We start from the raw sequence: 22,480 nt of genomic DNA, 5'->3' as shown, positions 1-22,480 counted from the left end.
TTTTTTGTTCTTTATTCTTGAGCGTCCGACGACAGGCAGGAACGAAATTGTTCACCACTGATTTGGCAACACTGTAAAAAAATAACCTCAATACATGTTAGCTAGCCAAATAACAATTCTTAACGCCGTCTCTTTTTTACGAGTGATCTGTTAACGCAGCGTTATACTTCCATCAAGTTTCCAGTAAAGTAAGTACCCATTTTTATCCGTTCTAATCTGTTCGATCTTAAAAGTTTTGCTAATTACAATTGTTTTGAACCAAGTCTAAGAGAATGGAGTTTTGTAAAATATGGAAAAAAAATTTCCCCCCGAAAAATCAATTTGACTATCCGTTGTGTTAACTTCGAATTCACTAGGCTGCGGAACTGACGTTATTTTCGTTAATTTTCTGTTAATATTTCATATCTCTGTACATTTTGTATGTGAATAAGTAAAATTATCACACATTGTAATATAACATTTATTAATTAACCGGAGATTTTCACTTTTTTTTAACTTCATTATCTACAAAATTAATATAAATCATCGGTATAATACTAATATCATTCCGTTCTGATTTAATTGTCTATAGAAAATTATTTTTCTTCTATTGGATTAATTGGGTAATACCCAATGAGTATCTCTTAGAAACTGTAAAATATAGTTTTTAGTAATTTGTGTTGAATATTGAATACATTGGTACATATCATTTGATGTAGACTTAACTAGGTATGTACTTTGGTATTTCAATTTGATTAATTACTTCATAATACTGAGTTTTTTTTATTAAAGTTCTACATTAACAAGTATTACTTATTGAGGTACCAATTATTTTATACTAAATTTTGTGATACTTCCCAATTTCATCTATAATCGTTCAATTATATTTAAAATTTGACAATCATGTAAACAATAATTATAATTAATTACAATAGGTAGTGCTTGTTATCCTAAATTGAAATAATACTTACCTCAAATAATGATAGCGTATAACTTGCCTAATTAATTATTTTTAAGTTAATTTTGTTTGATTAATTTTTCAAATTTGAACTTATTTTAATGCTTACATGTCACATGTATTAATTTAAAAAAAATTTTTTAGATGGTTAAGGCTAAGGAAGCAGTTGCTAAGTCGGATTCTTCCGCTGCAAAAAAAAAGTTAAGGCCGAGCAAAGTTAAGAGCTTGGCTAAATATGAAACCAAAAAGAAGGCTAGAGCAGCAGGTACGCTGAAGAAAAAGCCCAAGATAAATTTGTTGAGTGGTACAGCTACATGGAAGGTGGTTTATAAGAGTGGAACATGGCGTTTTGTTCACAGACCTACTGAAGCTAAGTCAATAGCTAAGGCTAAAGCTGAAGGAAAACCATTGAATGAAACTCCGGTAAATATTTTATTTGCTTAGGTATTACTTTTAAAACTATGGTAAAATTTAATTTAAATTTAATTTTTATAGAAAAAGAAGAAGTCCATAATCGTTAAACCAATCAAGGGTGAGAAGAATGGTGAAACTCGTGAAGTACACACTGTTAAGCGCAAGGCATACTACCCAACATTGAAAACGTAATTAAAAATATATTATCTTTGGCTAATTTTCAGTTAAGCTTTTTATATCTAACTTATAAGTCTCAAGCCATAAGTAGAATAATCCATATGCAAACATTTTTTGCTCTGTTTAACACAATTAATGCCACTATTGCTACTGTTAAAAATCCATGTGCAGTTATGTGGTCAACTGATGCCATAAAATGTGTTTTTTATTAAATCTTTTTATGTTTAAATTTTAGTTACCATACCCAAACATTGAGACCAAAATATAATTCAATTTAGATAATCTAAGCTTTTTCAAATGAATTTAATAGTTATTGAACCAGAGTCGCAGGTTATATGCATTGAAGTATTCCTGTGCTAAAGAAAGTTCATAAATAAATTTCATTTATATTTATGCACCATTTATAAATTAATAAACTTACATATAATGGACACAAATAAATGATATAATGTTAATTTTGTTTATCAGCTTAACTGTATATTCTTGTTGTCTAACAAACTATTGAGAATGAATTTTCATAATTTTTTTTAAGTATATAGGATGTTAGTATTTTTTTTACTAAAGCTGTATGTATGTGTTCACATGTCTTACATTATACAGAATTAATAATTATTTTTAGAAATAGCAATAATTTAAATTAATGCATTATTATTTATAAATGTCCTAATGCCAATTAAACTTTTTTGTATTGCACAATATTAATTAAAAGTGTAAATTAATGTAAAAGATCATTCTGATGCTAATAAAACATTCAAATAGTAGTTAAGTTAAAAATTAATTTGGTATGGGACATTTAAATAATATTTATTGAAAACAATGATTGATACAATATCTAAATTTGAATAAAATTTGACACATTCTTCCATTATTAAATTTGAACTATTTCAATTGAATTGTTTTTGTTTTTAACAATCAATAACTATAAAGTACTAACTGTAAACCTCCAGTAGCTTATATTACTTCTCTATAAAAATGTTATATTTGTTATTTAATTTACACTGTTAAGTGATTAATTTTAAAATAATTAGTTTATTCAATTTTATGCAACTATTGAATGATAGATTATATTATAAAATAAAATTGAACCAGAGTCGCAGGTTATATGCATTGAAATATTCCTGTGCTAAAGAAAGTTCATAAATCATATTCATTTATATTTATGCACCTTTTTTACGTAAATGTATACAACATGGACACAAATAAGTGATACATTTATTAATTTTATGACTATTGGCGATATTTAATTTAATATTATAATAATACAGGTTTGATTAAAAATATTGAACCAGAGTCGCAGGTTATACGCATTGAAGTATGCCTGTGCTAAAGAAAGTTCATAAATCATATTCATTTACATTTATGCACCTTTTATATATAAATGTATACAAAATGGACACAAATAAGTGATACATTTATTGATTTTATGATTATCTGTGGTATTCATACTCTAAGCTAATATTTAATAGGATAATACAAGTATATTAAAAATATTGAACCAGAGTCGCAGGTTATACGCATTGAAGTATTCCTGTGCTAAAGAAAGTTCATAAATCATATTCATTTATATTTATGCACCTTTTATATATAAATGTATACAAAATGGACACAAATAAGTGATACATTAACTATTGCTAATTTTGTAAATATATTAGAATTCTCTGGAGTTGAGACTTGTGTAGAATATAAGAATGAAGAATAATGATGAACAATAAAAAAATTGAATCAGAGTCGCAGGTTATATGCATTGAAATATTCCTGTGCTTAAAAAAATTTCATAAATCATATTAATTTATATTTATGCATCTTTTTTATGTAATGCATACGAAATAGACACTAATATGAGATAGGTACATTTATTAATTTTGATTTTGATCTATTGTTTTTTAAGACTTATTTTGTAAAGTTAAAGCAAAGTTGTGAATTGAAAGCGTGAAGTATTTATGTAATAAAATAAAAAATCTGAGCTTATATTTATTTATGTGTAATGTGTAATTTATTCATATTGTTTTTATATTTAAAAACTATTCTTATGCTTACAGACCGAAGAAACATAAGTCTCGTGGTTTATTCAAGAACCACAAGCGCAATACTCGCCCATCATTGACACCTGGAACAATTGTCATTTTGTTGACTGGTGTTCACAAGGGTAAACGTGCAGTCTTGTTGAAAACTCTTGATACTGGTTTACTTTTGATCACTGGTCCATTTATTTTGAATGCCATCCCAATGAGACGTGTACATCAAGGTCATGTAATTGCCACCAAGACAAAGTTGGATATTTCCAGTGTTAAGATCCCTGAGGAGGTTGATGACAAGTACTTCAAGCGTACCTTATTGAAGAAAAAGCCCAAGAAGAATGATAGTAAAAGCTTATTTGTTCAAAAACCCAAGGTATTATAGTTTAATTCTTATCTGTTAAACTTTAATATTACTTTAATTTTTAAAATTTTTTTAGACCTACCGACCAAGTGAAAAAAGGAAGTCTGATCAAAAGATTGTAGATGCACAGGTATTGAACATCATTAAGAAACACCAAGACAAGAAATCTCTTTTCTTGTACCTTTCATCTATGTTTGGCTTAAGAAATAATCAATACCCACACAGAATGCAATTTTAAATTTACTGTATGTATTGGTTGTTTCTTTCTTTATGAATACATGAATATACTACTACATGTATTTTTTATATCAATTTTTTTAATTTGTTTGAACCAGACATTCCTTTCTAAGATTTAAGTATAACCTCCTTAAGATGGTTAAATGCATAATATATAATCCATTATTAAAACTTCAACATTTTTGTCATTAAAAGAGATTTAATTACTATTTAAGGTACTGCTTACAGTAATAATAGGTATTGTATTTTAAGATATTATATTATACCTTATTACCTTATATTATTAGAGTGGCATTGCCAAAGTTATGACAGCTAATCCATGGATGAATGATGTAGACTCATAGATAATACACTACAATATTATGTAGTAATAATTGCCTTCTATCAATGATTCATGAGCGAGTTAAAAGCCGACAGCTGGTTTATAACTTGATATTTGACCAATTATTGTATGAAGTTAATAGAAAAAAGCAGGTGAGTAACCAAAACATAAAAATAAATTAAAATATGAAATAATTGTAGTTCTTATCCCTGTGAGTCTTATTACAAAACCAGAATTCGATATCACCATTATTTCCGGAGATACCGCAATGGGTAAATACTAAATCCTCACGAGACACTATTAAAGATTATAAAAAATTTTCAAATCTTAGATTTAAAAATAATTTTTTTTATGAATTTCTAGCTTAAAATAATTTTCGTGATTTTTACGTATTATGTCAAAATTTAAACTTTAAATGCTTATGAAAAAAATCATGTGTCAACTGCTATTTTAACAATGTGTAAGGTGTCTTGAATTATATTTTCAAGCTTTTCTAAACAACAAACACATTAGTATCGATATTTATAGAAAAAAAACCTAAAAAGTTGAAAAATTAAAATGTCAGTCAACAGCTCAAAACAAATCAAAATAATTTGAAGATTTTATCAAATACAGAAAATGCCTATATAAACATTGAGTGAAAATTTCGAGTATCTGCGGTTATTTGTTTTAGAATTACACCAAAATAAAAAAATCACAAAATGAGAAATCTAGTGAAAATCAAACGTAAAAATTTAAATTTCAAACGCTCATAAAAATGGAATCCGAGTTTCTGGTAGACATTGCTTTTGTGATGAACATTGACAAACTTATAAGGAATCTTGTATTACATTTTCAAATTTTAGATAGGAGTGTTCAATTATACTGATTTGTTGTTAATTGTTGTAGAACGGACATATGTATTATTGGCATAGCCAGACAGTATAGTCTGAAACTCTGAACCACTATGTAGAATTCGAGTTTACATTTTAAGTTACATACATATTTATATTTACTATAGCCTATAGGCAAATTAACTTACTTCAATAATGAATCATAATAATTAAATTGTTCAACTCGTACTCCGCTACTCTTGTGATCTTTAATATAGATACTACCCTCAAGAACGAGATAGCTTAGGTGATGCCGGTGATGGTATACTGTATAATATTATTATTTAATCATTTAATAAACCTTGTATGCGTAACTATATCGTGACACCGTGTTCAATTGTGTTAGTCCAGCGTTTCTTAAACTGTATTCCGCGAAGCTTAAGAATTTTTTTTAAATGTTCAAGAAAATTACTTTAAAATATCCATTATGGAAAATAATACTTGTATATTAAATAATAATGTATAAGCCATATGGAATAATCTATCAGCTAACTCTATATATTCAATAATCTATACTTCTACTTAATATTATAATTTATTTGCAAATAATCCTAAAAAAAACTAAAAAGGTAAAAAGAAGTAGGGGTTCCACGATAAAAGTGGACATCAAAAACGGTTCCACGGATAAAGAAGTTTAAGAAACGCTGTGTTTGTCTATGAACGCAGGTCATAAGTTTCTAGGACCTCTGTAAAATAAAATTACTTAGGAAACTTTATTTGTATCGATCTAACAACCCGGTTCTCAAGACCAGTTCGTGTAGTAGGAATAGGTGACCTACTAGTCTTTAACTGGATAAGATTTGGTATAAATATCGACAGACACTTGGTTTAAATAAACGATGTAGGTGTGTTGCAACGCTATTATACACTATAATACTATTTCGAACGTTGAATATTTTGTCACGAACAGACAACTGAGTTGATATACGCATAGGCGCACATAGATGGTGCTTAGCACTCCCAGGTTTAAAATTAGCACCTCATAAACTATTTAAAATATTTACTTCATAGTCATATCTTTTGAAATATTATTATATAAATCTATTTATGTATATCAGGATATTTTGAAAATATCAACAGTTAGTTTATCAGCAGAAATGATGGTTTTAATGAATAGTCTACCAGCTAGCTTTATATATGAAGGCATGGAAAATTAATGTTATAAAAGTTCGTTTCCAAATGTCTGTAAGCTATTGGGAATAACAATTCCAATTTCTTCGTCAACGTGTGAACGCTCCTTCTCAGCTATGCGTAGATTGAAAAACTGGTTACGCACCAACATGGGCCAAGAAAGATAGAAAGATTTACTAAGCTATCTACGCTTAGCATTGAGAGAGATCTTACCAATAAAATAGAGGGGGAAATTATAATGCAAACATTTGCAATATCAAACAGAAAATTAAATTTTGTCTAACATTAATAATTAATGATTACATGTTATTATAACTTTTAATATAATTACAAAATATTTATTTTTATTTTTAATAAAATTTATAATTATTGCAATGCAATTATTATAGTATTAGGGTGGTGTAGTGTGGGGCTTCGCTCCCCACGGGTCTGTGTACTATAAATTATTTCAGCACCCCCTAAATTCACACCCTATGTGCGCCTATGGATATACGTAGCACGTATTGATACGATGTAAGATGTAACGACAACATAGTTCAAGACAAATCTACCGTAATGAACAATAGACGTTTAATGTTTCCATAAATTGTTCCATTGGTAAATAACGACTATTATATATTTATACCATAATATTATGTCAAGAATAGCTCACGGAACGTAATATTTTGTGATTATTCAATCGAAACCGATTTGCACATAGCACATGGTACTTACGCCACGTCGTGTTTATAATTTACACGAGAATCCCATTAAGCTAATCGTCAAGAATCGCATCTTCAGTGAGAAATTCAACACTTATTACATGTTCGAACTTCGATTCGCATATTTCTATATTATTTTAAGTTTAATATGTCATATGAGCTATGAGGTATAAATTTGTAACAAGTTGATAAATGTGAAGCGTATGTGGGTACTGGGTATGTGTGATAGGAATTATTTTAATATGCTTGCATATCATTTATTATGAAAACAATTCCTTCGGAAATATTAGCACCGTTGAAAGTTTTATTGTTTGTGTAACTTGAGTTGTCTCACAATCCCTTGAACAAACTTTTCCGGTACGTTGTGCATCCTGAAATCATCGTTTATTTATTCAAAACAGTGTGGAAATGAATGCCAGCTGTGTATTAGTTATTATTATAATAATTGTCATTTTACTTGAGTTCCTCGATTTTATTGTACATTGTGTCCCGTAACATTTTTTGCCTGGCAAGCTCTTCTTGTTTTAGTTTTATACTTTCCTGGAAGAACCTTTTCCTTTCGAGTATCTTTTCCTGTTCTTTATCGTTGATCTGTTTTAATAGGTTTCTACGATGTGCTTCGATTTTCTGTCAGTACATAAACGGTATACAAAATATATTAGGATTTAAGAGTTACCAGCTTAGAACTTATAATTAATATTCATACATGTTTAGATATACACATCTACTTGTATATAAGTAATATAATACGTATGAATAAACCTAAACGCCTTTGAATAATATGTAAATAATTAACAGGTACTTTATATATATATAGTTTTAAAGGGGGTGATTAAAAATAAAAATAATGTGACCTGGTAATATATACTATAATATGGGTGAAGTAAGTATTGTGCAAACGATTCACCTCCAATGGCGCCAATTAAATAAAAAAGAGAAGAAAAATATATTAAAAGTTTGTATATAGCTATTAATATTATTATTATCGAAGTACTAAACTATATTGATACAGAATTGCCAGAATTGGGTTAGAATAATAGTTGTCTATTTCGTTTTAATAAATACTAAATTATAAGTGAATCATCATAACTTTTAACAAAGTTATTAAATTAGCAAATTAAGTAGGTATTTTAAAATGGAAGGATGTAAAATAATTAATTTTTCACTATCACTTTGTTTCCTTTGCAGCGGTAATATTACTCACCATTTTATTTTTTTCATCCATTTCCTTACTCTTTTTGATATCTTCGAGGTTGAGCTTAGCGATTTTTTCGGTTTCTTCCTTCTCTCTTTGAATTTCAAATGCGTATGCTATTCTTTGGTCTTCGATTTGTTTGCGCCTGATCGCGTTTAATTCTTCTTCAACCGCGATTTTTTTTATGGCCTCTTCTCGTTCCTTACGGCGCCACTCGCGTTCTACCTGTAATTGAAAAATATTAATACAGTACATTATACATTATACATTATACATGTACAATTTAACCAATTTAGGAACTATAAAGCATGAGTTATGAGAGGATGAATGTATAATTACATATTAATAAAATAGTACTCATCGCTGGCTATAATAATACATAATATATTAGTATACCATCAATATTTAAGTCCACGTACATACTGCAATGTGCAATGTCGGAGTTAAACATTTTATTGTTTATATAAGAATCAGATATTGTGATAGTTTCTAAGCTTAAATATTTTCTTTAAGTTTGTGAACCAATTAATTGTGTATATGTTAAGTATAAAACCTATATGCTGAGCTGTGAAAATATATTGAACTGAAATCTTAAAATAATTACTACCCGAATGTATTTTTTACACCAAGATTGTTATGAAGTTTTTCTGATCTAATAAAGTGATATCTGCAGAAACAGTTTTTCTATTCAATAGAGAAATTTAAGAAAGGTGGTTAAATGAGGGGTTAAATGCCAATAATTAGCTGATACATATAATATTTGATAATTTAAAATACAATCTATGGTTAGGTACTGTTTAATTTTTATACCTATATAAGTTAAAAATATTGGAAATAATTTTACGTGGGATTTTATGTCTTTTTATTTATTTTGTGTATTTGACCATTTCTAGTGATTATCTATAAGAAGACATTAATTAGTCAAATATTGACTTTCAAGCCATTTATAAATATTTTTATTCTTTAATCGGTTATAAACTCAACCGTGGTATCGGCGCGCAACCTCCGTGGCTCCGATCATATTATATAATTAGTATAATGTTGTACATCTATACGAACGGCGAGAGCGTAACATTTTCCATCACCCGTCGTTTTCAGTTCTTTACGTGTCCCGTGTCCGTTATGCCAACAACACCAGTTTGATGTACATTCTTTGTCTGCATATTATTATCAAGGTAAGATCACAGCTTATCGAGCATATTATTATGTAGTAAGTACGACAGCCGACAGGCAGGAACTATTAAAGTTTATAGCCGAAGTATAGTTTTTTTTTCAGCCCATTGTGGGAACATTATTTTGACAACTTGCTACATTTTAGTTATTGAACAAGCTGGTTTTTAAAATATTTAAAATAGCCTATATTATTTCCCTAAAAAAAGTTTATACCTATATTATTCACAAATGACATACTGTCATAGGTACTCCTATAATCTACCGGAAGTCAACTAATGCCCGAGATACTATTGATACTCACCTTCCCCCATAGGTATGGTTGATTTTTTAACGTGCATTATTTATTTATTAAAAATATAATTAATGATTATCAGAAATTATAGATTTAAAAAAGGGCCATGGTGCCCCCTCCCCACCATTACTATAATTCTATAAATGGCTATAGTAGAATTAATATACCTATAGTTTTATTCGTACGCGCCTCATTTAGGTACGACTAATATTGACATTTAAGCTTATTAATTACCTATATATCAGACGTAGAAATACTTGAAGTTTATTTTGGTCTTGATTTTTTTGGGATTATATCGGGTGCCAATAATTTAATTATTATAGGTATCTACATCTAGTCATCTTGCTTTTAGCTGAGGTGGGTATTATGTATTGTTTTTTAAATATTATTTTTTCTTATTATGCGCTATCTAAATATTTAGTTTTGTATTTTTTTAATTAGAAATGCTAAATGTAATTCTCTGATCTCTTGTATATGTATAATGTATATTGTATAATATACAAAATAAAAAAGCATTTTATTCTCATTGTTCAAATTGTTGAGTACCGCGTTTACCTGGTCTCTGACTCTGAGCGCATTTAGCTCGTCTTTGGTGGCTTGCAAATCGTACGTAGCTTGTTGACTCGCCTGTATCTTGGCTATAGATTTTTCCTTTAGTAATTTCTGCTTTTGTTGCTCTCTTTCGAACGCTATTTCTCGTTCGTTCTTTTTACGCGTGTATTCTTGTATCTGTGACAAAATAATACCTATTATGGGAATTGAATTTCAATAAATCAAACTTAAAATAATTTATCTAATATTTTGATATCGGTGATGGCCTTAGATAGTTGACGATAAAAATTTCCGTTGAGATGATTTGTGTTTACTATTTAAGCGGAAAATGAATTGCGTATCAAGATAACTTTTTCATTTGAATTGCATATTATTTTATGGGACGCCTCACGTGCATTTGTTACCTCCATTTTACAAATGAACGAACATGGCAAATTTGACCTTCACAATAATACATTTTTCCGTTAAATTGTATAAGAGGAAAATTCACTCTAATTTTAGATATTACTGAGTAAAATGTATTGTAAACTTAGAGTTTGCCATGTTGTAAATTTGTAAGTTAGAGACTAGAGACAACAAAATGCCCGTTTATCGTCCTCTAAGAACTAGGTACATCAATTACGCTCGGAGTATATAAATGAATGTACCTATAGTAATAATAATGCATCAAACGCATTAAATGTAAATAAATTATTTCTCTTTCCATTCAATACAGACTTAGAATTCAGCAACACTGAATATTATACTGCTAAAAGTACGTTAAAAATATTATTCTGATAATTTCATTGTCACATTATGTAATTTACATACTATTATTTATAGATGTAGGTATGCCTAATAAATTTAAAAATATCGACTTATTATAGCTCAGCAAAATTTCGATTTTTTAAAAGCGCTATCTAGCGTATAAATTTGAGTTCAATAATTTGTGTGTTGGTAACTAAACATCGAAATCTTCATGTAAACATGTTTTTATGTAACTATTCAATATTTATTAATTATTACTTACTATTGTATTGTATTAGAGTTAGAGTTAGGTGTAAAAAATCATTAAACGTTAATTATTAATGTGATTAGTTAGTATGAAGGTAAACAATATCTTATAGAAAGTTTTCAATTATTAAAAACGCTATTTACCAACAATTACCTATTGCTTTTTATTACCCGTTGATGCGTTTTTGCATATATGATGTACCTTAAATGTTGTTTTGTGACTTTTCGTTATTACATATATTATTTTATGTGTTCTATACTTCTATATTGAATTCAAATTCAAATATGTTGTTTTTATTGTCTTCTATAAAAATATAAAAATTAAATTAATAAAAATATAGGTAAGGTTTCGGTTGGCAGGTTGTTATATTATAAATTATTCATACATTAACAATTTAAATAAGACAGTTTTGATGCAATAAAAACGTGATATTTTTATTATTTCTATGTTTAATTATTTGTCTTCTTAAAAATTCTTCTTTTTCATATATTTTACTTATTTTTTCTTTATTTACTTCTACTAAGAATTTCGATGTAAGTATCTTTTTTACATTTTTTAGTACATCAATAAATTTATTTCATACATTTAAAAGTCCCGCTTGATCATGCTTGACAGATGATACAGATGATAGTATAAAGTATAATACTGGCTACAACACGATTGAGCATAAAAAACTCTGCAATGTTGCCATTTTCAATTTTGAATCATATAATTATACAAAAAATATTCATTTAAATAATTTGAAATATGGTAAGAGTCTCCTTTAAACTATTGTTATATTAATTAGTAAATGGACATTTCAATTAATTTTTTTTAAGTATTAATTTTTATTATGTCAAATATACAGGGTGATCTAAGTGGGTACAATAATTATCTTGAAAAACATTAACTTTTTTTTATTTTAAACTTCTAAGTTTATGTTTTTCTAAAACCGTATAATATTTTAATTTTTTTCACCCTTATATCTATTGATGAAACCAATATCAACTTTTGATTTTCAAATGGTTACATGAATAAAAATATCACGAATTAATAAAACCATTTTTATAATGAATTTAGGTACGCGTTAATATTTTTATTTTTCGTTGATTGGTTTGCGAGATACAGCTCCTCAAAGTGGTTGAAGGAGGTCTTAGATATGGTCGGTAAATGCGGCATTGTTTATATTAGTTCTATAATATCACCTATAATCTTAATAATGTAAATATTAACTTTGTTTTTATATCTAAATTGGGCTTCCGCCCGTCTTAATAATAAATAAATATTAAATAAATAAATATTTGTAGAGACTATAGGAGCTATAAACTGATAAATTCAATACCGTTCGACCTCACTTTAGGCTTACTTCTCGCGCCTTGTTTAAGTTTTGTACCTATTATAATAATTGGTGTATTAATACGCAAAAATAATATATTATTACAAAATTTCGGTAAAGTAAATGTGACAACGCCGTATAAAATATCTTATGCTCAATCATGCTTTAGGAACCTCTAATACTCATATTGCTTACGGTTTGATGAATGTATACATTTTACTATCAAATAATCTGTACGTAATTTGTATCACGAAATAGAAAAACCTAATAGCTTTTGTATGTCACTTACCGTATTTCTTATGACTGGGACGCAATTCGCTTGTAAACGATATTTAATAATATCCACTCATTTGCAAGGAATATTTATATAATTATGCAATTTTGGAGTATTATATATAGAGTGCTAAACACATATTTATTTGTGTATTTACACATTTACAGATTTCATTCTAATATAATTTTTATACACGAAGATATATAATACGTATATTATTTTATAGATTATATAGTTGTATGTGCAAATATATATATTATGTAGTTAGTAGATGCATTAGTAATGATTCTAAACATTTCTATAATAATTAATAAATATAAATTGTTACCTGCAGTACTTCGATGTTATTCATCTCTTCTTCCAGCTTTTTCGAATCTCTTATCTGTGCGTTAAGTAACATGTACTCTTTGCGTAGTTGTGCCTGTTTTTTCATTCTCGCCTTGTAGCTTTCAGCCTCATCGTGCCGGATCTTGTTCACCGCTTCCGCTCGAATCATTGCTTCCTGTATATACATGCATAACGACAGTATAAGTGAATTTCTCGTTTTCCATAAAATCGTGGTTACGAAACTCCAATTTACGTTAGGGTTATTTAAACGTTTGAAAATAATATGCAGTTACAATTTTTTTTTTAAAACGAATTTATTTTAGAATCCTCATATTCGTTTGCACAATATGTCGACTACACATACTTCTGCCATCCTAGCCAACTCCATTTCCCTAGCAATCTCGTTCTCTTTTATTTGCTTCTCAACCTCAATTGCTTGGATTTTTTTTTTTTGCCTCTCGACTTCCGCTGCCTTTTCGAGCTCTTTAGCAGCCAACGCTCGTTCCCGTTCCATCATTTCTTCCATCTTACGTTCTTCTTCCTTCATTTCTTTCCTATAATAACATAACGCGTTGGTAATTTATACAAATTCCATCGCTAACATTTATACTTTTGATTATCAAAAAAATTTTTAAAATATATTTTTCGCTTCAAGGGTGAGACGTAATTTAAGGCAGAAACTTATGAAAGGAATTAGGTATGTTGTACGCAGGTTGCGAGATCGCCTGGAGGTTGTCCCGTTCATTGAATATCTATCTAGAGAGTGTGAAGTGAAGTGTTGAACTGTTTTATTACCTACATACAAAGTGTTTAAGATTTTTGTTCGTCTATATAGAAGGTATTTAACCTTTTTCCATTTTCTCTATTATTTCTGTCCTATAAATTCTGGGAATAAACGGAATACATGAGGAAATACAGAATAGAATGAATCAATGAATCAGGATATTTGTTTAAAAAAAAAAAAAAAATGTAATAGAAACGGTAATATAATTTAATCCATAATAGTAATATTACAACAGGGCTCGTTTTTATAATTGTTTATGCATCATTATAATTAGTTATAAATAATATTATCCAGTAGATAAAATTTTAAGTATCTGAGCAAAATAAAGTTTTATTATTAAAATAATGATATTCTGTAAAATGTTTTAAATTTGTATTTCTTATATTATGATCGAAACACAATAATTTGATATAATATTTGATGTACCAATTGATATATGTAATTTCCCAGATAAATTCGTTAAAATTAAATAATTATCAAACATTAAATAATAATTTATGATAACATATAGTTATATAAAAATGAACGATGAAAAGTAATAGGGTTACTGGTTAACGCCTAACCTTTCATCAAGCATAAATTATAGATACAATTTTGTCATTGATCAAAATAAAAATTTCGTTAAAAATAATGTATGGAAATGATTAAACTATTCAAAGTAATACTTAAATGTTAAATGAAAAAAACTGAAAAATATTCACTAGTTAGGTAATATGCACTGACAGAAATGTTGTAAAAATTGGTAGAAAATTTCCAAAATGTACCGTTTTTGATTATATTTATCATTAATCATATTAAAACTATACGCAGACACGTATAATATCGAAATATTACATATTGAACATATTAAAATAGGTTTTTTTTTTATGGTTTTCAATGTTTTTGAAAAATGTCTACAACTTTGAATTTTTTATCGTGTAAACAAGTATTAAGATCTGTTTATTTTGTTTGTTTTTTAATTATCAATATAAAGTTAAAAGTAAAAATAGTTATAACATTTAATTATCATTTTAACAATTAATTTTTTTTTAATATGCTTTATAATAATATTTTAATATTCATATAGTTTGGCAGTTTGCAATCCAGTGTGTTACAAAGTAAACATATAGGATACATAATATTTTTTAGTTGATATATTATAATATAATATGTTTGATTACAGTATATTATACTGTAATCAAACTAATAATTAAAAATTATTTTTACTGACTTATTGAAATTGATCTTTTATGAATTCAGTATCGTTAGATAATACGTAAATAGAATATTTATGTCAGATTTCATAAAATGAATCAATATTATTTTAACCACTAACTCATAGAAGATTCTTTAATATACGTAAATAATCTTTGAATGATAAATATATAATAATAATAATAATTTTCTACACAAAAAAAGGAATCAAATTATTAATGCGAAGATTAAATGAAAATGATAAAATATCATATGTGCTCATAATTTACCAAAGTACCTATTACCTTTCTATAAACTATAAATAAATTTATATATAATATTTATCATTCAATATTTCAGAAGAAGAATTTAATTTTTATATACTTTCGACTTTTCGAGAAAGAGCTGTAAAATTAAAATATTTTCCAAAATAAATTCCAATAACAATTAAGTGTGGATAAATGATTTTTTTTGGATTAATTTAATGGTAGTGGGACTTATAAAATTTGAATATATACTTACAAAAACTTATATAGATTCAATAAGGCGCTATGATTAAGAGAACGCTATACCCGCATGTGTTGTCTCAATCTTACAAATGTGAAACATTGCGAAAACTATTTTGCGCGGGAAAGAACCACTTTAGCCGTAATCCAAGCTAAGCAACCAAATGTTCACACTATAAAGAGGAGAATATTTACAGTGCAACATTGTTTTTATTTTTTCGATATCAGAACTAAGAAAAAGTTATTCAAGTTTGAAAAACTCAAAAATTATGAATTCCTAATCAATAAGAACTTTTTTCGTATTTGTGATATCGAAAAATTGAAAACCACGTTGCACACTAAACTATTTCTTCTTTATAGTATGAAAATTTGGTTTCTTAGCTTGGATTTCAGCTTGAGTGGTTCTTTCCCACGCAAAACAGTTTTCCCAATGTTTTACATTTTTAAGACGGAAACAACACATGTCGGTGTAGCGTCTGCTTAAGCCTCCACGTAACTTTTTATACTGCGTTTGAATTTTGAAACTGGTAACGCTGAAAAGCTCTAATTGAGCTTTAAATAATTGTGTTTGCAACATAGAATTTTTACTTCATGCCCCTACATTTATCACCCAACTGCTTTTTTTTTTGTATTACCCAACATATTTACGTAGGTATGCATAACATCGAGGTTTTTTAAATTATTTTAGTTTATAAACGTTACATATTTTTCAATTTACGATTTACTACTATCTTTTACATTTTGTACATTTTTATACATACCATTAATACAAATAATATGTAATAAATAATAATATTACTGTAGGTATACGAGTGTTATTATTTAGGTGTATCGTATAAGCTGTATAATTTATATATACAGTGTATATATAATCAACTTACTGAATAAGTTGTTTTTCAGCAATTTGAGCGTTTCTGATGGCATGGCACTTGGTACTTAATATTAAAGAGTTGCATTGTTTTATTTCATCTTCTTGGTCTTGTCGCAATTGTTGTGCTCTAGCCAGAAGGTAATTGGACTTCTTATTTGCTTCATCGTCCAACTGTTAACAATTTATATTACTTTTAAGTATTCATTAGTTAATAATATTTAAAAGTAATTAAATTACCTAGAGTTATTTTATATAAAGATACCGAGATGTAACTAGTAACTGCAATAAAATACTGGTATTATAATATAATAATGTTACTAACAGAATACATAATATTGTTATATTATCGTAACCTGTGTACCTATATTATGTTTCATGATGGTAGTAATTACAATTTACAACAAATATTGTATCCGATTTTCATATTTATTTGAAACCATTATGACGCATATTATACATATATGTATTTAATGTCAAATTAAAATAATTTAATACAATAAAGTTGATAGTGTTAGTAGGTTTAATTTAGAATTGAAAAAAAAATTGAGAGTGAAATAAACGTAGGTAGAAGGATTTCGAAGTTAAATAGCGTTCATAATACTTTAGAAAAAGAACGTAAGCAGCAATTGACAGTGATGGAAGTGTAAAAGGTAGAGTAATAGTTTCGAAACGTTATTAGAAAGTGCCTTTGCTAGTCGGAATTAATGTGGTATTTAGGACCATTTATCAAACAGTGATTTGTTAACTGGACCCTTTTATATATAATTTTAAATGATAATAGTCTGTTGATAAAATATCAAGTTATTCTGTATTTTTCAAGTTTTTCTAAATAGGTACTAATAAAATAATAAAATAGAAGTTCGAATGAGTTCAAAATATTAGTTTAAGTAAAATGATCGTTGGTTAAATTTTTTAATTAGATTGTAGATTTTTAGTTCCAACTTCCAGTAGTTACAATATTAGAATTTTAGTATTAGGACTATTATAGGTATGTCTACCTATATAGTTTATATTATGTTATACTACTGACGTTTTAAAATGGGTTATATTTTTTTAATAATATTTATTACTGGAGTACAATGTTTCAATATTTTCATTAACTATAAAACGATTTAATAAAATGAATTAATACAATATACCTATTATTAAGTAGGTACCATTGTCTTCCAAATTGTACAAATCTGTTATTTATAGTCATACCAATTTTCATTAGATGGATATATAATGTACGAGTGAGGGCACAATTATAGTCGAAACTCGAAAAAATACATCAATCTTTAATTTGACGATTTCTGGTAGCTAATTGTATTTAATTTATTGTAGAGTCCCATGTCTCAGTAGTGCAGTGATATATGTTGGAATGTTGTAGATGATATAAAATTTATTGGCAAATATTAAAAGTTGATCTGATATAATTTTCTCAAATACCACACTAATATTATTTAGCAGTTTACAGTTACCTACCTGCAGGTATCTTTAAAAATAACGTCTTACATACAGGATTATTTAAAATGATTTATTTAGTTGTTTATTTGCACAAAATGGTCTCTTAGGTTGAAGCAAAACTTTCGATTTGTGATTTATAAACTTATTATATTATCGTACCTTCCTGAATCTACTTATCTTATAATATGATCTTATTCTATTTAATGTATCACTTTTTTAAAATTTAGATATTACTTTGATCAAATTTCTCTGAATCTAAATATTAAAATACCTTTATAGGTATAACCAAATGTATGATATTGAATAACCCTGTATGCTATAAATTGTTCATTTAAATGCCATATTCATTGATATAATAGTGTTTCATAATTGTTCTCGTATAATGTGAATAGTGAACTAAATATACCTACGTACTAACCTGTGCAAGTTGTTTTCCTTTAGTTCTAAGTACATCATAGCTCTGTAGTTTTTGCTTCCTGGCAGCGCTTTCGTTTTTTAGCTTCTCTCTGTCGGCCATTAAGTCCTCGACTTTTTTTCGTCGATCTTCCGCGGTTACTACTACTGCTTTATTTTTCAACCGATTGAATGTGGTTCTGTCAATTACTCGATGGTCCGGTATGGACATGAATTGTTGTTTTTCCATCTTTTCCGACTTATAGATTTGTGAATCTTGCTTATCGAGACGATCAGTATCGTTATAAAATCGCTCTTCAAGATTTTTATCAGGTATAAAATACATAGATTGCTTGAACTTAATGTCTCTTTCCGAAAGACTTGAAAGATTAGATGTTGACGATGCCATGTGGCGTTTTTCTGCATGAATATTTTCAACTGAAATCATATCGCAACAAATTTGTTTTAGAAATACCTATTTAGGTGATTATCAGCTATATTTTTTTTTATTATTTCTGATGTAAGAAATTGGCAATCATTTTCTTTTTTAATAATTACTTTAAAAACAATCTACTATAAGTATTTTAATATGTAAACCTTGACTGGTTATTATTTTAGTATTTATATCATAATGTTAGGTATGTGTTCAAAAATTCACTTTCTCGTAGACTGGCTTAATATAATACTATTTCAATAAGTATATAAGTTTGTTTACTAGGTTGCTAGGGTTGTTTCCTGAGAAACACTAATTATAAAAAGTATTGAACAAACATATCATGTTGAATGTACCATAATAGTATTCTGATAATATCTTTCAATTATCATTATGTGTCTACTAATAATAATATCAATTATTATGCAATAATTACCACATAAACTAATAATGGTGTAGTAATAAATAACGCCCAACTACGTCTTAAAATCTAAGAAGTTTGTGTGGTATTGATTTTAAAAACCAACAAAATATAAATTTAAAAAATGATATTAGGCAAATATTTATTATAGATTATTTTTGTCCATGTGTTTCATTTTCGTTAATAGCCCAAGGTTACGGGTGATATTAGGTGATGCTCGGAATATTGGTATGCCGGTACAGTCCATAGAATTTATAACAAAAGAAATCAAAATGACGGAATACTGATACTCTTCAAAATTTAATTTTCAGGGCTCCTAAAATATTAAAAAATGTACAATGTTTATTTATAGTTTTGATAAATTACCATAGTCAACAAGTTAAATTTAAATAATACGTTGAAAACAAAAAAATAATGTTAGAAATAAAAATGAACACAGCACACAAATAAGTTTATACAAAATAGTTGATAATTAAAATAAATATATAAATATACAATAAATACAATATATAATTTATGATTAATAATCAATTAATAGTTAATACAGGGCCGTATTTAGGGGGGAGCTACAGGGTACTGTTGCCCCGGGCGTCTGAGTAGGAGAAGGCGGCTAATTTTTTTATAATTTAAATTTGTATTTTGAATAATGATTAATGAGGCGTATTTTTTTTGTTGCCCCTTGCTGTCAAATTCCTAAATACGGCCCTGGTTAGATCCAAGATCGTGACGTGTTGTCGTTACCAATTTTTTTTTATTTAATATAAAATATTTTTTTTTGTCTAATTTCTAATTTTGCGTAGACAGAAACCCAAATATATTTATTAATTATTAATTATTTTATACTCTTAAACTTATTTAAAGTTATATAATATTTATTTAATTTTTTTAATTTATTAATTAATTTATAATATTAGCTATATTTTTGTATTATTAGCGATTTTAATTGTTTCAAGTATGTACCTAATGATAAAAAATATACACTTATAATTTTATAGGTAAACATAAATTTGGAAATGTATTCTATATTTAGATAAAATTAGACAACAGAAAGAATAAATAATTGCATATTAAATTACGAATAATTTAGTTTTATTAGAAAAGACTAAAGAAAAGAAAATCGGTATTATCATTGAGTATGGTATTATTTTGAATATTTGATTAGGAATTCTCGAGTTAAATTTGTGTATATGGTAGAGAGAGAGAGAGAAAGTGATGGTAGAGTTTTAACGTTTTAAGATATTCATTATTTTTTTTTAAAGAGCTCAAAAAATTAAAACTGAATGTTCCAGATGATGTAGAACTGTCCAATTTAACATCAAACCTTTTCGTATTTCTTTTTATTTGGGCAAATAAAATCTAGTCACAAAATGAATAATGTAGTAAATCACTCTAAGATGATTATTTTATATACCTTATATCGTACAACGTGAGACATATTATACCTTTTAATGATTTTTAGTCATTAACATTTGATTTACACACTTAACAATACGAAAAAAAGAAGAAACTAAAATTGCTTGTGTATACAAAAATTATCTTTTATTAATTTAACAAATTTATAATCAATTACAAAATTCAAATATTATAACAATTGATCGAACAGTTACATATGTATAAATTTATATAGGTACATGTTTCAAATAAAAAAAAATGAACATACAGTTTTGAAAAAATATTTTATAACAGTAAAAAAACATAGCAAAGTTGCTATTATCATAAGGAAAACATTTTTGAAGATACAATATGTATAAATTTTTATTAATTAGCACAAAATGGCTAAATTATTACATTTTTACAAGTAAAAGATTTTCAAAGTCAAAAAAGGGGTAGGAGGAATGCTCATGGTCCAAATACAAAAAGGGGAAACATTTAAAAAAAAAAGAGAAAAAATAGTACAAAATGACTATAATTTAAATATTGCATGTAAAAGATTTAGTCGAAAAGGGGGGGAGACAAAAAATGTAGAAGAATCTATAAACAACAACAGTATATACACAAAAAAAATTTATAAAAAAAAATAAAAAATAAAATTCGTCAGTCAGGAGATACAAAGACAAGGAGGGGAGGATACGGGATGGCGATTGGGTGCGGATTTGTAACAGTTTTGGCCACTGGTCACCTCCACAACGTTCCACGACCGGTCCCACGGGTAGACGAGTGTCACGGGCGCGTTTGCTTGGACGCGTGACGACCTTGCCCAGCCGGCGAGGCCAGACCGAGACGGCCGCGGGAGCGATGGTCGACGGCGACAAGCAACGGCGGCTAGTGCGCGATGTTAGCGCTTTGATGGTTGACGGCGAGACGACTCTAGCGACAGACTTGCGGCGGATACCGTTGGAAACGAAGCGAGAGAATCGAGATTTGGCGCATGCGGAGTGGACGGTGATCGCTATGCGGACAAGCGACCCGGCCGATGTGGGTTTACCGCGGGACGAAAAGGCGAGAGCCATCGGACCGCGGCACGAGCGACGTGCCGCGATCCTTGACAATCGGTAATTTTCGTCCTGGCGTCGTCCCTTCAGCCGCGTCTTTGTCCTGCAATGACCGTCGCCACGAAGTCGCACGCCACCGGACCCTGAAACGTTCATAGTTTCCTCGGGTCCGGTGCCGCTGACGTCCGTGTTCCTAGCGCATAAATCTCTATACCACTTACCCCGTGCCAAGGTGTCCGCCACTGCCATCGTAACGAGTCGCCATCGCCGTCGTCATCATCGTAGGTGTGGTCGGGGCGGAATCGTTGCCCTCGCCGTTGCCTCAACTAACCACCGTGCCGTCGACATCGTCGTCCGTCGATCCACGCGACCGTAACTGCCGGGCGCTCGCCAAGCCGCCAGAGGGTCTCGCGCGTCAACGACGACCGAGCGCGCTACGCTCGTGAACCCGTCGCTACGTGGGTGGTCGGGAAACGCGTTCGGGTGACTTACCGCCGTGCACCTTCCGTGCTCTTTCCGGTATCCTCCCCTACTATACGTCGCCGTCTTCCTGACGACATCTTCGGCCCTTAGGGGACCGCCAGACTAACGTGGGTCGCGGACGGTTTCTCTTCGCCAGCAACATAGACGTCGGAAAATCCGCCTGACGCCTTTCCAGCACGAGGTCTTGTACCTTCGTGGCTGGTCGGATTTTCCGGTTGTTGCTGGCGGGTCCAGCCTACCTACGAC

At 28.9% G+C, this 22,480-nt stretch overlaps 1 protein-coding gene and 1 pseudogene across 2 annotated transcripts; one reads left to right on the top strand and one right to left on the bottom strand.

Annotated features, from left to right (window-relative positions):
• Positions 1-28: 28 nt before the first annotated feature.
• Positions 29-4,213, top strand: RpL6 (ribosomal protein L6). The gene is made up of 5 exons (XM_015514328.2): positions 29-188; positions 1,082-1,360; positions 1,433-1,539; positions 3,568-3,919; positions 3,984-4,213. The coding sequence occupies exons 2-5, from the start codon at positions 1,082-1,084 to the stop codon at positions 4,143-4,145; spliced, it is 900 nt and encodes a 299-aa protein (XP_015369814.1). The 5' UTR covers positions 29-188; the 3' UTR covers positions 4,146-4,213.
• Positions 4,214-7,562: 3,349 nt separating this feature from the next.
• LOC107165645 (cilia- and flagella-associated protein 45-like) lies at positions 7,563-19,115 on the bottom strand (annotated as a pseudogene). Its single transcript, XR_016191431.1, has 7 exons — positions 18,491-19,115; positions 16,637-16,797; positions 13,657-13,846; positions 13,294-13,467; positions 10,386-10,559; positions 8,375-8,590; positions 7,563-7,797 (listed from the first exon to the last, which is right to left on the bottom strand). The product of XR_016191431.1 is annotated as a cilia- and flagella-associated protein 45-like (transcript).
• Positions 19,116-22,480: the final 3,365 nt, after the last annotated feature.

Source organism: Diuraphis noxia, unplaced genomic scaffold (genome assembly GCF_037042655.1).
Source record: "Diuraphis noxia isolate RWA-SAM2 unplaced genomic scaffold, SU_Dnox_SAM2 contig0004, whole genome shotgun sequence".
In the NCBI taxonomy this organism is placed as follows: domain Eukaryota; kingdom Metazoa; phylum Arthropoda; class Insecta; order Hemiptera; family Aphididae; genus Diuraphis; species Diuraphis noxia.
This window is presented reverse-complemented; position numbering and strand designations above follow the sequence as displayed.

What these genes read in the sequence shown, in the direction of transcription:
- RpL6 (XM_015514328.2), top strand. Translation starts at nt 1,082, where the DNA reads ATGGTTAAGGCTAAGGAAGCAGTTGCTAAGTCGGATTCTTCCGCTGCA. An exon ending in AACCATTGAATGAAACTCCG is followed by an intron (nt 1,361 to 1,432) that starts GTAAATATTTTA and finishes TAATTTTTATAG; the next exon opens with AAAAAGAAGAAGTCCATAAT. An exon ending in TACTACCCAACATTGAAAAC is followed by an intron (nt 1,540 to 3,567) that starts GTAATTAAAAAT and finishes TTATGCTTACAG; the next exon opens with ACCGAAGAAACATAAGTCTC.